Source organism: Zootoca vivipara, chromosome 11 (assembly GCF_965207765.1).
Source record: "Zootoca vivipara chromosome 11, rZooViv2.hap1.1, whole genome shotgun sequence".
NCBI classification, from domain to species: Eukaryota; Metazoa; Chordata; class Lepidosauria; order Squamata; family Lacertidae; genus Zootoca; species Zootoca vivipara.
Window position 1 is genome coordinate 36642603 of NC_142594.1, and position 17630 is coordinate 36660232.

Here is a 17630-nt window from a genome sequence, read left to right on the forward strand (position 1 = left end):
GACGACTCTACACATGGATATCACCAAATGGGCAGCATCGAAATCAGATTGATTATATTCTCTGCAGCCAAAGATGGAGAAGCTCTATACAGTCAGCAAAAACAAGACCTGGAGCTGACTGTAACTCAGATCATCAGCTTCTTATAGCAAAATTCCAGCTTAAACTGAAGAAAGTAGGAAAAACCACTGGGCCAGTAAGATACAATCTGAATCAAATCCCTTATGAATACACAGTGGAAGTGAGGAACAGGTTTAAGGATTTAGATTTGGTGGACAGAGTGCCTGAAGAACTATGGATGGAGGCTCGTAACATCATACAGGAGGCAGCAACGAAAACCATCCCAAGGAAAAGGAAATGCAAGAAAGCAAAATGGCTGTCCAACGAGGCCTTACAAATAGCGGAGGAGAGGAGGCAAGCAAAATGCAAGGGAGATAGGGAAAGATACAGGAAACTGAATGCAGATTTCCAAAAAACAGCAAGGAGAGACAAGAGGGTCTTCTTAAATGAGCAATGCAAAGAAATAGAGGAAAACAATAGAATGGGGAAAACCAGAGATCTGTTCAAGAAAATTGGAGATATGAAAGGAACATTTCGTACAAAGATTACCATAATCAAGGACAAAAGTGGTAAGGACCTAACAGAAGCAGAAGACATCAAGAAGAGGTGGCAAGAATACACAGAGGAATTATACCAGAAAGATATGGAGGTCTCATACACCCCAGGTAGTGTGGTTGCTGACCTTGAGCCAGACATCTTGGAGAGTGAAGTCAAATGGGCCTTAGAAAGCATTGCTAATAACAAGGCCAGTGGAAGTGATGATATTCCAGCTGAACTATTTAAAATTTTAAAAGATGATGCTGTTAAGGTGCTACACCCAATATGCCAGCAAGTTTGGAAAACTCAGCAATGGCCAGAGGATTGGAAAAGATCAGTCTACATCCCAATTCCAAAGAAGGGCAGTGCCAAAGAATGCTCTAACTACCGCACAATTGCGCTCATTTCACACGCTAGCAAGGTTATGCTTAAAATTCTACAAGGCAGGCTTAGGCAGTATGTGGACCGAGAACTCCCAGAAGTGCAAGCTGGATTTCGAAAGGGCAGAGGAACCAGAGACCAAATAGCAAACATGCGCTGGATTATGGAGAAAGCTAGAGAGTTCCAGAAAAACGTCTACTTCTGCTTCATTGACTATGCAAAAGCCTTTGACTGTGTCGACCACAGCAAACTATGGCAAGTTCTTAAAGAAATGGGAGTGCCTGATCACCTCATCTGTCTCCTGAGAAATCTCTATGTGGGACAAGAAGCTACAGTTAGAACTGGATATGGAACAACTGATTGGTTCAAAATTGGGAAAGGAGTACGACAAGGTTGTATATTGTCTCCCTGCTTATTTAACTTATATGCAGAATTCATCATGCGAAAGGCTGGACTAGATGAATCCCAAGCCGGAATTAAGATTGCCGGAAGAAATATCAACAACCTCAGATATGCAGATGACACAACCTTGATGGCAGAAAGCGAGGAGGAATTAAAGAACCTTTTAATGAGGGTGAAAGAGGAGAGCGCAAAATATGGTCTGAAGCTCAACATCAAAAAAACCAAGATCATGGCCACTGGTCCCATCACCTCCTGGCAAATAGAAGGGGAAGAAATGGAGGCAGTGAGAGATTTTACTTTCTTGGGCTCCTTGATCACTGCAGATGGTGACAGCAGTCACGAAATTAAAAGACGCCTGCTTCTTGGGAGAAAAGCAATGACAAACCTAGACAGCATCTTAAAAAGCAGAGACATCACTTTGCCGACAAAGGTCCGTATAGTTAAAGCTATGGTTTTCCCAGTAGCGATGTATGGAAGTGAGAGCTGGACCATAAAGAAGGCTGATCGTCGAAGAATTGACGCTTTTGAATTATGGTGCTGGAGGAGACTCTTGAGAGTCCCATGGACTGCTAGAAGATCAAACCTATCCATTCTTAAGGAAATCAGCCCTGAGTGCTCCCTGGAAGGACAGATCGTGAAGCTGAGGCTCCAATACTTTGGCCACCTCATGAGAAGAGAAGAATCCTTGGAAAAGACCCTGATGTTGGGAAAGATTGAGGGCACTAGGAGAAGGGGACGACAGAGGACAAGATGGTTGGACAGTGTTCTCGAAACTACGAACATGAGTTTGACCAAACTGCGGGAGGCAGTGCAAGACAGGAGTGCCTGGCGTGCTATGGTCCATGGGGTCACGAAGAGTCGGACACGACTAAACGACTAAACAACAAAAAATTTAATCAATATGTCAAATATGTTTATATTATTTGTGGAATGCTCTCCTCAGGGAGGTTCACCTGGTGCCATCACTACATGTCTTTAGGCACTAGGCAAAAACGTTTCTCTCCAACCAGGTGTTTGGCTGATTAACATTCTATGGCTTTTTAAATGTGTTTGTGGGAGTGGGGTTATTGGTTTGTTTTTGTTTTATTATGTATTTTGCATTCTCCTTTTGTATTTTAATGTTGTGAGCTGCACTGAGATCTTCAGATGGAGGGTGGTATACAAATTTAAACAACAACAACTTTAAGTGGAGAAAGTGCTTATTGACACTTAATGAAGTGAAACCATACTGCACTTGTTTCACTGGCTTATGTCTGCCATTTTGAAAAAATTGTTTGAAGCATTTCCAAAAATGGCTTTTACCAAAAAAACAAAAACAAAAAAAAAACCAACCCCCAAACCCCATAGTAATTCTGTTGCAGAATTAGGGGTGCAATCTAGCCAGATTTAAGCACTTTGAACTTCAATTAGAGAGCATTAAGGAGATGTTCAAATCTTTTCCATTAAAATGAATAAAACCTATGTTTTTAACATTGGCTGAATTGTGTTCTGTTTTGGTTTTTTAAAAAACAAACCTTTGGCAATAATACAAAGGGCTGTGAATGGTGTTTCATGCTAACACACATTTTCTTTTCTTTAAAAAAAGGCCTGATTTGCACTGCAGCACCTGCTGTCCATTTAAAAAAAATGTACTTGAGGGTTGGGGAACCCTTCTTGAGCAGTAGTGTTGATATGGTTCAAGGGTGTGCAGCTAGAAGGGAAAATATGCAATCCATTTGTGCATATATGGAAGTATTTTAGGCATCTTTATAGAGCTGTATAGATCCTGGCCCATAACTACTAAATTTTTACCAGTAGAACATCAGCTTGTCTCTGCATTAGTCTTTGATACTTCACCAGCAGTTCTATACCTTCTTATCTAGAATTAAGTGAAGAAGTGTGCATGCACACGAAAGCTCATACCAATGACAAACTTAGTTAGTCTCTAAGGTGCTGCTGGAAGGAATTTTTTAATTTTATCTGGAATTAAGTTCTTTAAACTCTTAGGAGACTTTTGAGTAGGCATCCATAGGATTGCACTGTAAGCACTATGTTTGAGATAAGCAAAAACAATTTTTTATTTTAATTTTTATTGAACAACAAAGACAGACAGTACACATGAAGATAAAAACAAACATTAACAACAAAACCATGTAAGTTAAACGCAAGGAGTTTCATAATAAAGTCAAAAGAAGAATCAGGAGTGAATGAAATGGATACAATTGTAAAAGGGTTGTATTACACAACTTACATTGTACAATGAAGGAAATAGGAAAAAAGAAAAAGGTACTGTCTGTTTATAGACTGAAGGGGTTTGAATTTTGAATAATACGCTTGTGTCTTACAAAAATATTTTCTCCAATTAATTTAAGATTTAGTTACTATTTTTTAAATGACAAGCAGCACTGCAGAAAAAATCCATACACGTGTTAATGAATATGTATAAATATTGGTGTAAATGTATTGTATTTCATCATATTGTATTTTCTTTTATACATTGTACAGAAAATTAAAAATTACCTTTCAAATAATTACAATAGTCTGAAAGAACCTAAAGGAAAAGAGCTATCTTACAGAAGCTTACATCTGCAAATCTAAGGCAATAAAGATTAACTTACAGAATAACCTGTTGTTACATGTTGCAAAAGCATGAATTTCAGCAGGAAATAGTGTTTGGAAAAATAGATGACTTTCTTTGTATTTAATAAATAGAAGTATCATGATTAAGTGTAAGGGGATGCCAGTATGTGCACTTCTACTAATTGCTGCAATCTGATGCTTGCAAAACTGACAGGCGATATCTTGCTGATATATTAGTAAATGTATTTTGTTCTTTATAGTTCCCTGTTAGTTTAATTTTTTAAAAAACAACAACAACAACCCACCTTTAAAGTGCTCAATTATTTTAAGTAGCAACTTTATAACTTCTTTTAAATACATAGTTAGGTTTAACTTTCTCTACGCTGTTTGATAATGTTGGGACACATCTATGTTTCTGAATTGAAGTAACATTGTGTGTCGTTTGGAGTACAGTTAATTTATTGTGGTCTAACTGTCTCTCTCAACTTCCTCTTTCCCACTTCAATACTGTTAGACTTACACAAGCACTACCAACAACTCTATGACAGGCTCATTGAAGAGGCTGGAAGATACCGCAGCTCGCTTTACAAATGCAAATTTCCAGGAAGTGTCTGCACATGCTTCAAGTGGTAAAGATGTTTCAGAGGCCAGAGGTTCAGAGAGCAAAGGGAAGAAGTCCGCAGGTCATAATTCAGGTCAGAGGGGAAGAAAGCCTGCTGCTGGAAGGACTCCCGGAGCTCCGGTGTCCGCAGCTTGTACTTTTCAACAAGGTATTTTTTAAGAATACTACAGTATATAACTTCCATGACTGCCAAGAATTAAATAGGTTAAAAACTTAGATGTACTTTTCTATGTATTACATTTGATCAATGCAATAACTGAATTGGATGCTAATTTAGTTGAGAGAAAATGTTTTGGGACAGCTAGCAGAAGTGATGCATCTTTTCATGAAATAGATAAGTACTATTATTGTGACTAGAATATTCCTTTCCATTAATATTTTTATAGCTACAAAAAGGGGATTAATCCTGTTTTTCTAGCTGACACACAAGCAAATGATTTTGTATTCATACAGTCTTTCAGGTTGTGGGTTACATTTAATCAATCACTATATTTCTTTCGTCTGCATGCAGTAACACTTTTTTTTGAAGCAAACTGCTCATACTGCTTACTTAATGGACAGTCTACAATCAATGGTTGTTTAAATGGTGATATTTTAATATTTGACACCATATTTAGCTCACTTCATTCTAGTTATCCTTTTCATATGTTATGATCCACTCTTTTTGCACACAGATACCCTACTGTAGTTATGGATTTCTTCTGCCACGACAGAAGAATCAAGCAACTATGATTAATACTAACCTCTGAACCATGTTCTTCAAAACCACGATTTCAAATAATTGCTTGAAACCTAGCTGTAACATACAACTAACTATGGTTGTAGTATAATGGAGGAGGCAATCTTTTGTGTAGGTGAGAATAAGCAATCCAGACTTGATTTGATTTTCCAACTCATGGTGTGGAGGATCATCTGAACGGAGCCAAAGTCACCCTGGGTCTCTGCTGATGAACCTAAGAGTTCCAGGTCATCACAGGGGAAGATTGAGGGCAGCCTATCACTCCCCATTCCCTCCTACAAGCAAACAGTTTTTGCAAACTTCCTGTGGTATTTCTTTCTATTCCTCTTACTTCCACAAAATCTTTGATCTTTGGGAGATGGGTGATAGCTCAGTCAGTAGAGCATGAGACTCTTAATCTCAGGCTTGTGGGTTCAAGCCCCACGTTGGGCAAAAGAGTCTTGCATTGCAGGGAGTTGGACTAGATGATCCTCTTGGTCCCTTCCAACTCTTCATTTCTACGATTCTCTTTTCTCAATTTTCTGTGACGCTATAAAGTAGAAACAGCCCCTCCCATGCCTGTTTTTCCACCCCTGCAGTTATTCAGCATACCTGGGCTTTATTCCAGACAGCTGGTATGGGTGGGAAGCCAAAGTACCTTGGCATCTCTTCCAGATTCAAAGCAGCCTGTTTGAAAAGTAGTTGTTGCCTGTCCTGGGCTTGTGGGGAAAAGACGATAGGTCAAACAGCAGATAACATGCTTGTAGAAGGTCGCAATTTCCACCCTTGGTATCTCCAGTTACACAGGCTGTAGAGCTTGGCAAGATGCTGCTAGTTAGGGTGGACAATATCGGGTAGACAGTATTAGTCATGATGGACCAAATCGTCTGGCTCTGTATAAGGCAGCTTTTCATAGGTTCAAGTGGGCTAGAAATGTGAATACCAAGTGTGTGTTAACACATACAAAAAATCTAATCCTTCCTAATGGATTTTGCTTATATTATCCACTATATACAGGACATAAACTGCCTAGTATAAGATATAAATGCAAAACACATGCACATTTCCAGTGCAGTTCTGTGCATGTTTACTCAAAAATAAGTCCCACTATGTTCAATATGACTTACTCCCAGGTAAGCATGCATAGGATAGTAACTTGAGTGTATTTGAGATAAATATTGATATTTAAGTAGATAAGAAATACTGTTTGTAATCATGCATAGCTCTCTAAATGAAATGTGAGTGTCAGCTTCCTTTGGGGCAGTACAAACAATTTTTCTTCTTTATGCTTGTTACACATGAGACTATTCCTTTAGATATTGAGCATGATTACCTTGTGATTTTCTGTTGTATTTTCTATAATACAGTATCTGTCCTCAACTTACATAAACATTACACTGTATGGGAGCATGATGGGAGCATGTTGGAATAAAGACAAAAGGATTAGTGCTCAAACAAGGAAGAAATTAGACATATAAGAAAAGCTGTCTTGGTCATTTCCCTCAGTATAGTGTTCTAATTTTCTCCTCCTGTTGAATGTCAACATATATTTTAGAAGTGTATTGGGAAGACTTGGCTTCAGATACCCTGATTAGCAGTTATTTACTAGCAGGCTACTTTGCCATTGGGTTAAACAGCTTTCCCAGTTCTCCTACATGCTACCTTAAATATGGGAGCTGGTAGGAAGTGAACAGGGATTAGAGGCTTCCCTCTCTCCATAATGTATCTGATGTTTTCCTTATGATTCTCCTTTTGTGGGGAGGAGTTAGGAGGAAAAGATTGGAGTGCACCTCTGACAACTGTGTCTTCAGTAATTTATGCACTTATTATTCAAATTATACCGCACCTTTCTTTCATCAAGGTGGTGAGGATAGTTTTTCCCCTTTCACATTTTATCCTTGCAACAACTGTTGAGTTTCTTGGGTGTGTGTGCCTCCTAGTGCCTCTACATCACACTAGTTGTCAACCTAACTTATCTTTTCTTTATATGAAACTGTTTCAAGACACCTAAAAGGGAGGGAATGGTTTGGCAGCTGTGAAATCAGTTGCCACTCTCTTCTGTCATATAACATATAATGCATTTCATCATGGTATTCAGAAGCTGTTTATCTTATAGTTTGGTACTGTACCTGGAAGCTTTTTTTAAAATTTGAATTAAGCTGTTCATTCACATTATCTTCTGATTTTCTGTAGATTTTTCATTTTACTGTTGTTTTCAGAATCTGGTTTATCTTATTGTTATTTTATTTTTGATTTGTATATAATTGTATAGTGTAACGTGTGCAGTTTTTTATGGTCCTGACTTTTAACATTTTTGTCTTGGCCTAAGGACCACCAGCTGCCAACCCCTTTCCTTCCAGCATGGAATTGCTGCATGCTATAATTTTTGTTAGTCCAGCATCCTGTTCTCACAGTGGCCAGCTGGTTATGCTAATCATACCAAAATTAACTGTGTTTAATCTTAGCTGCTTTGTTGCAAGAAACTTATGGTTAAGAGTAACCACAGTTTAGAGTGGTAAACTCTGGTTAATCTACAATGTAGTATTGTGCAGTCAAACCTCGGTTTGCGACCTCCTCCATTTGCAACCGCTTCGGTTTCCGACCACTGCGGACCCGGAAGTGTTTATATATACATGCGTAGAAGCAATCTGCGCAGTGCGTGCGTGCACAGAAGCGCTCTATTGGCACTTCATGCACGCGCAGAAGCGTGCCTTCAGCGAGCGACCGATTTGGGGAGCGACCAGCTCCGCGGAACGGATTGCGGTCGCAAACCGAGATACCACTGTATAACATTTCTGAACTCCTCATAGAGGGGGAAGGGAAAATTATATGAGATTGAGACTTGTTATTGTAATCCTTCAGCTGTCTGTAAATTTCTGAGGAGAGCCAAGTAGGGACTTTGCACGACCTGTCAGTCACTGATTGAGTCGACTCTAGTCACTTCATCCCAGGATCACAGTTATAATGCTAAACTATGGTTTGTCATGACATCTGAACCATCTCTTTTCACTTTTTACAGATATGTTCATCAGCCTCTGTACTGAAAGCATTTGAAATATATGCAAAGTATTTTAAAAGGCATTCAATACAATGCTCATGTGTATTGTAGGAATACTGTGCTCTTCTCCTATTGGAAAGCTTTGTGATGAAATTTCAGTTATTTTGAGACTTAATTTATTATGGTTTTGCTGAAACTGGTAGAACTAATAATTAGAAGGGGAACATATTGGCCATGTTTGGATTGCATTTTCTGGGAAATGTTTTGTTCGTACAGATTTGCCTTGCGAGGAAATAGTCTTAGTGCCATCTAGAAGGGCTAGTCAGAGTGATAGAAACAAGGATAAACTTAGGGCACACTGCCATTCTCCCTCGGCCCCCAGTTACCCTGACCTCATTTCTTTCACATCTTTTCTTCCCCAGGGCAGTTGTGGCTGAGAAATTATATTCTGGAGGATTTTCATTGGCACAATATCATAAAACAGTTTTATAAAACAATTTGAACATTGGTGCCAAAGTTGAATTACAGAGTGATAAGAACCTAAACTTTGTGATTTACTTGGGCTTTATCCATTTTATTAGTGCAATCTCAGTCATTACTGTCTAGGGCTGTAAATAGCTGAAAGAAATGAAGGTTGGCTGGGAATATGAGAACATAACATGTGCTGTAACTTTGCCACTTCCCTGCCCCTTTTAGATGGCACAACGACCGCAGCAAAACTCTTATAGAACACAAACATCAAAGCTGCTGTAACTTGTTGTATTGCTATGCTTACACATTTGCCAATTTATTTTATTTTTAATACTCCTTTTTTGTCCTTTTCTCCAGGAAGTTTTTTGGGAACTCCTAGTAGTATAAAGTCATCTTCCGGAAGTTCAGTTCAGTCTCCCCAGGACTTTTTGAGTTTTACAGACTCGGATCTACGTAATGACAGCTATACTCATTCCCAGCAGACATTGTCGACCAAAGATGTACATAAAGGAGAGACTGGAAGCCAGGAAGGGAGTGTGAATTGTTTTACTTCCTTAATTGGTCTTCCTTCAACCTCAACTGTTGCCTCCCAGCCTAATATTTTTGACAGCTCACCTGGAGAGTTGGGTAATTCAAGCCTTACATCAACAGGATACAAGCGTGTTCAGTCCTCTGGGACAGAAGATGAAACTGTAAAGGAAAAGAAGCGGAAAGGAAATAAGCAGTGTAAACATGGGCCTGGTAGGCCAAAAGGAAATAAAAGTCAGGAGAATATTTCCCACCTATCGGTTTGTTCTGCCTCCCCAACATCATCTGTGGCATCTGCTGCAGGAAGTATAACGAGTTCTAATTTGCAAAAATCTCCAACGTTGCTTAGGAATGGAAGTCTACAAAGTCTCAGTGTTGGCTCCTCCCCTGTTGGTTCAGGTAGGCATAAGTTTTACTTTAGAAAGCACAAGTTTGAATATATAACATGGAACTTTGGTCTCAATGATCATATACATTCAGTCTAAGTTGATGTTCCCTAAACTGGCTATCTTGAAAATAGAAAAATTGGCGCACCCCCCCCATCACACTATACACATATTTGAAAAATACTTATAACTAGAAATAAACTGAGGTCTCATCCAATAATGCCTGTTAAGAAAATGTGTGATGACTTTCTTTGCTTTGTCAGTGTTTCACAAGTGATAGAGACATCCAAAGATAATTGGTTATGGCATTTGGTTTTGCTATTAAAGTTTTATTTTTAAAAAATAAATAGCAAAAATAAAGTTTTGCAAATAGTTGAAAAAGTAAAGGAGACATGTGCTTAGTTTTCTTCAGCATCCTTGAAAACTGTTTCTGCAGTCACCTTAACAGGGCTAGTGGGCGTCTATTACAGGTCTCTTTTTTTGGTGCTACTTATGTTTAGGCCACTAAAGACCCATTGCAAGAATTCCTAGGATTGAATACCTGAACTTGATTTTCTAAAATTAACCAGCAGTGTAATTAATTTTACTATTTGGAGAACTTTTCAGATATTTAAACAGTAAGTAAAATTAATATGACTTTTAAATTTTTATTTAACCAGGTCAGACTTGCTTGGTTCAGATACCCTTTGATTTAAGATAGATTAATATATTTTTTTGGATTTCAAGCTTTTCCAGAAAATTCACTCCACTGTTTTCAATAAGAGATTTCCAACAAGCCAGGATCTATTTTAATGGGAAAAGACTAGGGGAAAATAGTAGCAGAAGGTAACAGCTATTTGAATTCCTCTTTCTGGCTTGCAAACAAGCGGATATTTTGTAACTGGGAAGCAGCTACCAAAACTACTGTTATTTTAAGCGTACAGTTTCCTTTACTGTATGAAAAGTCAACAGCATTGTGTGGCTTTTTAACAGGCATTATCTTTCCTGGATGTGCTGTTTCTTCCTTAAAATTCCAACCGCTTCCCTGATAATTGCAACTGTAACTTTTAAAGAATGATTTAAATATCCTGTGTATGTGAGCTTGAACTTTCTCCCTAAAACTATTCTTCCTCCAACTCTTTATTTCTTGCCTATCAAACTTTAAAAATGTTTCTACACAGGAAGTTACTGTTGGCTATTCTTGCTTAACAGTTATTGAAGAACATAGAACTTTAAGGGGGGGGACCTGAAATTTGTGTGTATTTTAGTTTGGGCACATAAAGTAAATTGATGTGGGCAATTTGAAAAGTATGCAGAAAGTACAAGGTCTGTTACACTGCCAACATCCCCTCCAATTTGTGACAGCCTTGATATGTAAGATTTCTTTATGTATGCGATGTTTAGCACTTTCAGGCAAACTGGCAGGATTGAGCAACAACACAGTGTTGTTACCCCTCTATTATATTTGGAAATGTTATCATTGGAATATAGTCTTTGGGAGCAGAAAGCCCTTTGTGATATAGCTCGATTCATCAAGTACCTATGCAGGAACTATATCAGTTAGGCAGGTTATATATCTATTTCACATGCAGTCTTGCTTGTCCACTCCTAAATCACGCATATAAGTCTTTGTATACATGAAACACATGAAACATGAAAGAGGTCAAGGAAATGACATTTGAGAAAATGCGAATAAAAAATGTGGGGATGATCCATAGAGTGCTGAGTGCTTCCTACATGGGAATTACTGTGATGATCGGCACTCCAAATTCTATACTGGTCAGAAGGACCTTGTTAGAGATCATAAGAGGCTGGCGTGGAAAGGCCACCTCCAGAAGGCCAACACGCAAATGTAGAAATAAATGCACGTCTATAAGAGCATAAGAGCCTGGTGACTCAGGCCAGTGATCCATCTAGTCCAGCATTTTGTTCTCACATTGGCCAAACAGATGCTTGTGTGATGTCCTTGAAGTAGAAGCAAGTAGGAGGAATACCACATGGCAATATCAATTGTATATATAACAACTTGAATTTATGGAGGATAATTTTATCCCCTCTTGTTTTTAGTAGTTTTTAAAATCCTTGTACAGCATCTTGGGTGCTCTAATAATGTGTTCCATACATGTTTGGTTTTCTGCTACTACAACTTCCACCATTCAAGTTTGTAGGCATGCATGAACTATTTCTAGCAAAAGAGCTCTGAATACATTTGTAAGCATAATGATTGAAATTCCTGCATGCCCATTTATGTTTCACAAGAGTAGGCCTTATGTTGTACACAGACCAGAGTGGAGGCTGGAAATCCAGTTTTGCCTAGCTGTGTTTTCATTGCAGCATCGGTTGTAGGACAGGGTAGGGTGGAGGAGTTTCTGTGGTTTTCAAATATTCCATCTTTCTTGCCAGATGTTCCACCCAAAACACTGCTTTTACTAATTATTCTAACACCAGGTACACTCAGTGGCATAAAATAGTGATGCTGTTTGTATACTCCCAACTGGCTTCCTAATTGACTGAGCTTGCTGAGGTGTTCTAGGAAATGGTTTTGTGGACCCCTCAGACTGCTGCTGCTGGGGAGTGTCAGTAGAAGCAACTTGGGGCTTCATGGCTACCTTGGAGCTTTCCGAGTGTATAATTGGGCAGACACATAGTAAGTGCCCCAGATTTGATACTCTCTGCTGATAGGATGTTGGTGATCTTATAGTCAGGAATGTCATCTATATATTTATATAAAATGTAGACACTGTGTGCGCGGAGATAACACCCTTGCACCGTAACTGCTGAACCGAATTGCAACAAATTAGGGCAAAGCGTACCTTGCCCATCAGGGAGAGATCTGGCGTAAATTTCTTTTCAAAAAAACCACACCTTTCACACCTAAAATAATGATTAAACACAAAAAAGTGGTGCCCAAATTAGACATCACCAGCAGAAGGTCTAAAGCAGGCATCCCCAAACTTCGGCCCTCCAGATGTTTTGGACTACAATTCCCATCTTCCCCGACCATTGGTCCTGTTAGCTAGGGATTATGGGAGTTGTAGGCCAAAACATCTGGAGGGCCGCAGTTTGGGGATGCCTGGTCTAAAGACTCCAGCAGCATGCAATGGAAAGGCAGATCGCGCGCTGTCACCAGCAGAATCTCTGAAGGGCGGCGCCAAATAATGACGTCATCAACCAAGCAACTGAAACCACCAAGGCAGCCATTACCAGACAACCCACAGAGTCAGGCCGGGGCCAATGAATTTGCATTTAAATACTAGCCCAAGCCAAGGCCGACAGACTAGACCTCGCCTCTACTTTAAAGCCTACAAACTAGGCCTCAGCTCTACTTTACAGACTAGGCACTGGTGCTACTTTACAGCCTACAGACTAGGCCTCGGCTCCACTTTACAAACTAGGCCTCGGCTCCACTTTACAAACTAGGCCTAAGCTCTACAGCCTACAAACTAGGCCTCTACTCTACTTTAAATACTATCCCGAGTGGAGCCCTGGGTGGGGGGTGGGGGGAGGAGGGGTCCGAATAGCTCATGGGCTGACATAGGGTGGGGGGAGCCACAGGGTGGGGGGAGGGGGGACCGGATACCTCATGGGTCACTACAGGATGGGAGTAATCACAGGGATGAGACACAACAATGGGGGGGAGAGGAAAAAACACATAGTCCAGGGGGGAATGGACACATCCTCCCCCTTTCCTGGGAAACAAGGACCCTGAGTCAGGCACAGCAAACAATAATAAGAAAACAAATATAATTAAAATAACAAATCCAAGGACAAAGTTCATACATCCGGAAAAGCATATTACATCAAAACACGAACCAAAAACAAGTTATGCAACCATTACCATTCAAAACACAAATGACATCAATACCCCCCCCCAAAAAAAACCCCACAGCAACGCGTGGCTGGGTCAGCTAGTTAAGAGATAAACATCTGGTGAGGATTGGAGTTTCAGCACCTTAGTTATTTGTAAACAATGGTGGAGAGATTAAAATTTTCTGTTCCTGGAGGCTGATGGTTTTCAGAAAGCTCTTTCGAAGTTTTCAGTTGACTAACATGACTAACCTTTGGAACAGGGAATCAGTTCAGGTGATTGCCATTGTTTGCTTGCTGGAGCTGATTCTTAAATAGCTGAGACTAATGAGGCAGTTAGGATGATAACGCAAATGCTGTGGTGGAAAACTTTACAAGCAGAGCTTTTCATTGCTGTTAGAGACATCTTATAACCAGGTTAGAAATGTGATCATGGGAGATCCTCAGTAATTCACTGTGATTATTTGCAAGGTAATTAAGAGTTGCTGATATCCTTTCTATCTTTGGCAGTACATGTGTACATGTCTGCTGTTCAACACATCCAGTGCATCCATTAGTAGGTTTGTTTGGGTGGGTTGCAGTTTTGTCACCCGAGGATGTATACAAGATTCTTGGAGTGCTTAGGCCCACCACCTGCTTGCCCTAATATAGCTCATTTTGGCTGATTAGGCTTAGCTTAGGGGTATAACTTAAAAAATGGTGCCATTCAATTAACGTTTCCCTAAGGAAATGTGGGAATACTGCCCACATTTTTGCAAGAGAGGATGATAAACCTTAAATGGATGAGAAACCCTTTTCCTCAATCCCTTAGATCAGAGTTTTCCAAACTTATTATTCTGCCTCCCTTTCAGTAAAAAAAAATACTCAGTGCCTCCCTGGAAATCTACCTTTTTAAAATGAACAAACAGAAAGATGTTGTGACAAATTTGCATTCTTTTATGTACCGGTATCTATATTTCTTCCTAGAACATAGTAAAGAAAGATGTTGTAAATAAGATATCTTGAAGCCTGGAATTATAAATAGGCAGGCAAGCTGCAATCCACTTCCCAGGCCTGGGTGAAGCTGAAAAGGCCTCACCCAAGCCTAGGAAAACCCATCACCTCCAGCACATCCGCTAGATCCAGGGGAGGCATTGTTGCTGTCCTGCAACAGTGTCATTACACAACAGATGAAACGTGACACTGAAGTGTAGTAGAAAATTTTCCGAACTGATGCCTGGAATTGCTCCTAGGCCGGATGGGGTGAATTAATTTACATGTAATCTCCACACTAAGAGATGTTGATAGTGGATGGCCCAGTCGTGTAAATGTTTTGCCTGTTCTGGAGGGGGTCACACTCCCCAATAGGAGCAGCTTTGCAGATTGGATGGTTAGGTGGCATCTGTGTCCAGGTCTACCTTTTCAGCTTCAGCTAATTTGCCACATGTGCCCCTTTGGGGGAAATAATCTAGGTAGCCACTATTATATATGTTCTGGTAATGTCAAACTATTCTAATGTGCTGCACATGAAGCAGCCACTGCAGCTTTTGAAAAGTTCTGAACTGGCTGGTTCTGAACCCTAAACATTTGGGAGCACTTTTTACATATCATCCGTGTCATAAACTTAGATTGTCTTCTGCTCTAGTGCCCCAGCCATTAGAAGCTAGGTTTATGGGGCTTTCTCAATAGTGGTACCCTCCTTTTGAACTCTCCAAAGAGCAGTCTCTTTTGCTGCTGCCTTGTTGATCTGGGAGACCAAAAGGTGGGATATAAACTTAGTACAAGTCTGTGCAGGCAATTGGGTTATGGTGTGTCATTTCATCAGTTTTCTATAAGTACTTCAGCTCCCCAAAATAGTTCTTGCTTAAAGTGTAAATGGCAACTGCCTTTTTGTAAATATTTCTTAAGAAAATAAAAATTAAGACGCCTTCTTAGGATCAATCATTGTCGAGCATCTGGAATCAATTTACCACAGAACACATTCCTGGTAGCTCATTTGCAAGATAGCAATCAGCCCTTAACTTCAAAAAGCCTGTTTAAAAAGTTGTTGAGGAAGAAAAAACAAAATATGTTGTTTGAGGTTTATAAAGGAAAATTAAGGCTCCATATAAAGATGATTTTGGATGCTATATAATATCTGCTGTGATGCTAAACATTGGTATTAAATATTCAAAACTATGAATGCTCAGGTTTATTCAGACAAGGGTATGTGTAGGGAGAAAAAAATACAAAAGCACCCAAGCTGGTATTTTGAGCAATATTTACATTCACAACAAGCAGAGGAAAATATATTTCAAACAGTGATGTTTCAAGATTCTACTTTGCCTCTTGTTTAAATATTTAATATATTTGAAAACACCACTATTGCTTTCTCCAACCTGGTGCTGTCAACTAACCCCAGCCAGCATTGCCAGCGGGCAGATGTAATGGGAGTTTTAGCTCAAAGTATCTGGAGGGCACCAGTTGGGGAAGGCTGTCCAAAACACAATATTGAAGCATGCCACTGTGCAACTTCCATTTAAGATAACTGTGTCCACTTTCCAAGATTGCTATGATGCATGGCTTTCTTCCTCATTTACATCTCCCTGCATGTTCATCAGCAGTAATTTCCCATCAGTAATTTTTAGAGTACTTATTTCCCCCTCCCAAACATCATTAGGAGTAGTAATGTGATTCTGTAAGTGCTATAAGCCTGGCAAAAGCCTGTAATGTTTGAGTATATTTGTCTTATTTATTATTAAATTCATATCCCACCTTCCTTCCTCCAGTGAGCTCAAGATGATATACAAGGCTCTCTTTCCCCCCATTTTATCATCACAACCCCTCTGTGAACTGTTAGGTTGAGAGGCAGTGAGCTTCTTTGCTGAGTGAGGATTTTAACCCTGGGTTTCTGGGTCCTGGTCTAAGACTCTTAACAAATGCTATGAGAGTAATGTTTTACAGTAGCTACATTTAATACTGAGAATTTTAATCATGCAAATAGATATGAAGGGGTGGACAAATTTGTTGTGGCAGTTGCTGGTGTCACAAAGTCACTGAAGTCAATATGCCTTCAGCCTGCCATTATTTAAAATACACAATGTATGCTTACAGATAAAATAGTTTTTAATAAAATATCGAATATAGAATGATAGGAAGGAAAACCTGATGCAACATGATATTAAAGGCAAAACCTTCTTTGAAGGTTTATGGATATCAATAGAATATGCAAATTGCTGAATAGAAAGCTATTGTATGGAAAACAATCCATGACTTATATAACATTTCTCAGATATGTTTTCTAATACTATCATTTCATTCATAAAATAAGCAATATGATTGAATGCACTTAAGAAGCCTTTTAAAAAATCAATATAATAGCTCTTAGAAAACCCTTTTTACAGGTAAGTGATCAGAGCAATAGCAGCAGAGAGATGTATTCTTCTTCATTGAAACCCACATCTATACATATATTCTTTTGTGTGTGTATTAAAACAATTTTAACGTGGAGTTCTTTTTCTCCAAACTCAAAAGCTGTCTTGTAGTTTATGAATACTGTAGAGGATGGTAAGTTATATTAGAATGTTCTCCACAGGTTCATTTATCACAAAAGGTAGTCTTTTGTGCAAAATTCTGATTGAAGGTCTGTATGTTCTATTGATTGGATGAAATCCAAGGTTATAGTGAGTCAATTGTTCAGTACCTCAGTGAAAACTTTGTAGATGCCTGCAGGAGGCTGATAGGTCAATAGTTCCTCAGGTTCCTTTTATTACAGTTTTTGTGTGTAGCAAAATGAAAATAGTGTTATTCTACTACTAGCACTTTTTTCTCTTTAATTATTTTTGTGACTGGCTTTCCTAGATTCCATTCATAGCTGTGCAATACGGAGGTATACCTCAGGCTGTCTTACACTTTTGACCAGCTATTATTTTTTAAAAAATACATGGAAAGAGATTTAGTCTTAAACATTATTCCTTAGTTCATTATGCAATCCAAGGTTGCACCCCAATGGCATTCAGAGAGCTAAAAGTCAACTATTTTAATTAGGCGCTAGTTAGTGTGTCCCTGAAATGTTCTGAGTATTGGTTCTGGCCTTTTGATTATGTATTTATAGCTAGTAGGGAAGAAGTGGCAATTTAGAATTCTAGGGTAGAAAGGCACCTCAACAATTCATTTCATCTACTGTTGCCCTGCTGATACAGGAAACCCACTACTATAGCATCCCT

The 17630-nt window shown here is 39.2% G+C and overlaps 1 protein-coding gene across 12 annotated transcripts in view; it reads left to right on the top strand.

The window, feature by feature from the left end:
• MLLT10 (MLLT10 histone lysine methyltransferase DOT1L cofactor) overlaps positions 1 to 17630 on the top strand; it is a 107579-nt gene that overhangs the window by 57371 nt on the left and 32578 nt on the right. For all 12 annotated transcript variants that reach the window (XM_035129307.3, XM_035129304.3, XM_035129309.3 and 9 more), the window contains 2 exons: positions 4452 to 4707; positions 9104 to 9673. In XM_035129307.3, coding sequence (XP_034985198.3) covers positions 4452 to 4707; positions 9104 to 9673 — 826 coding nt within the window. The remainder of the gene's footprint in view (positions 1 to 4451; positions 4708 to 9103; positions 9674 to 17630) is intronic.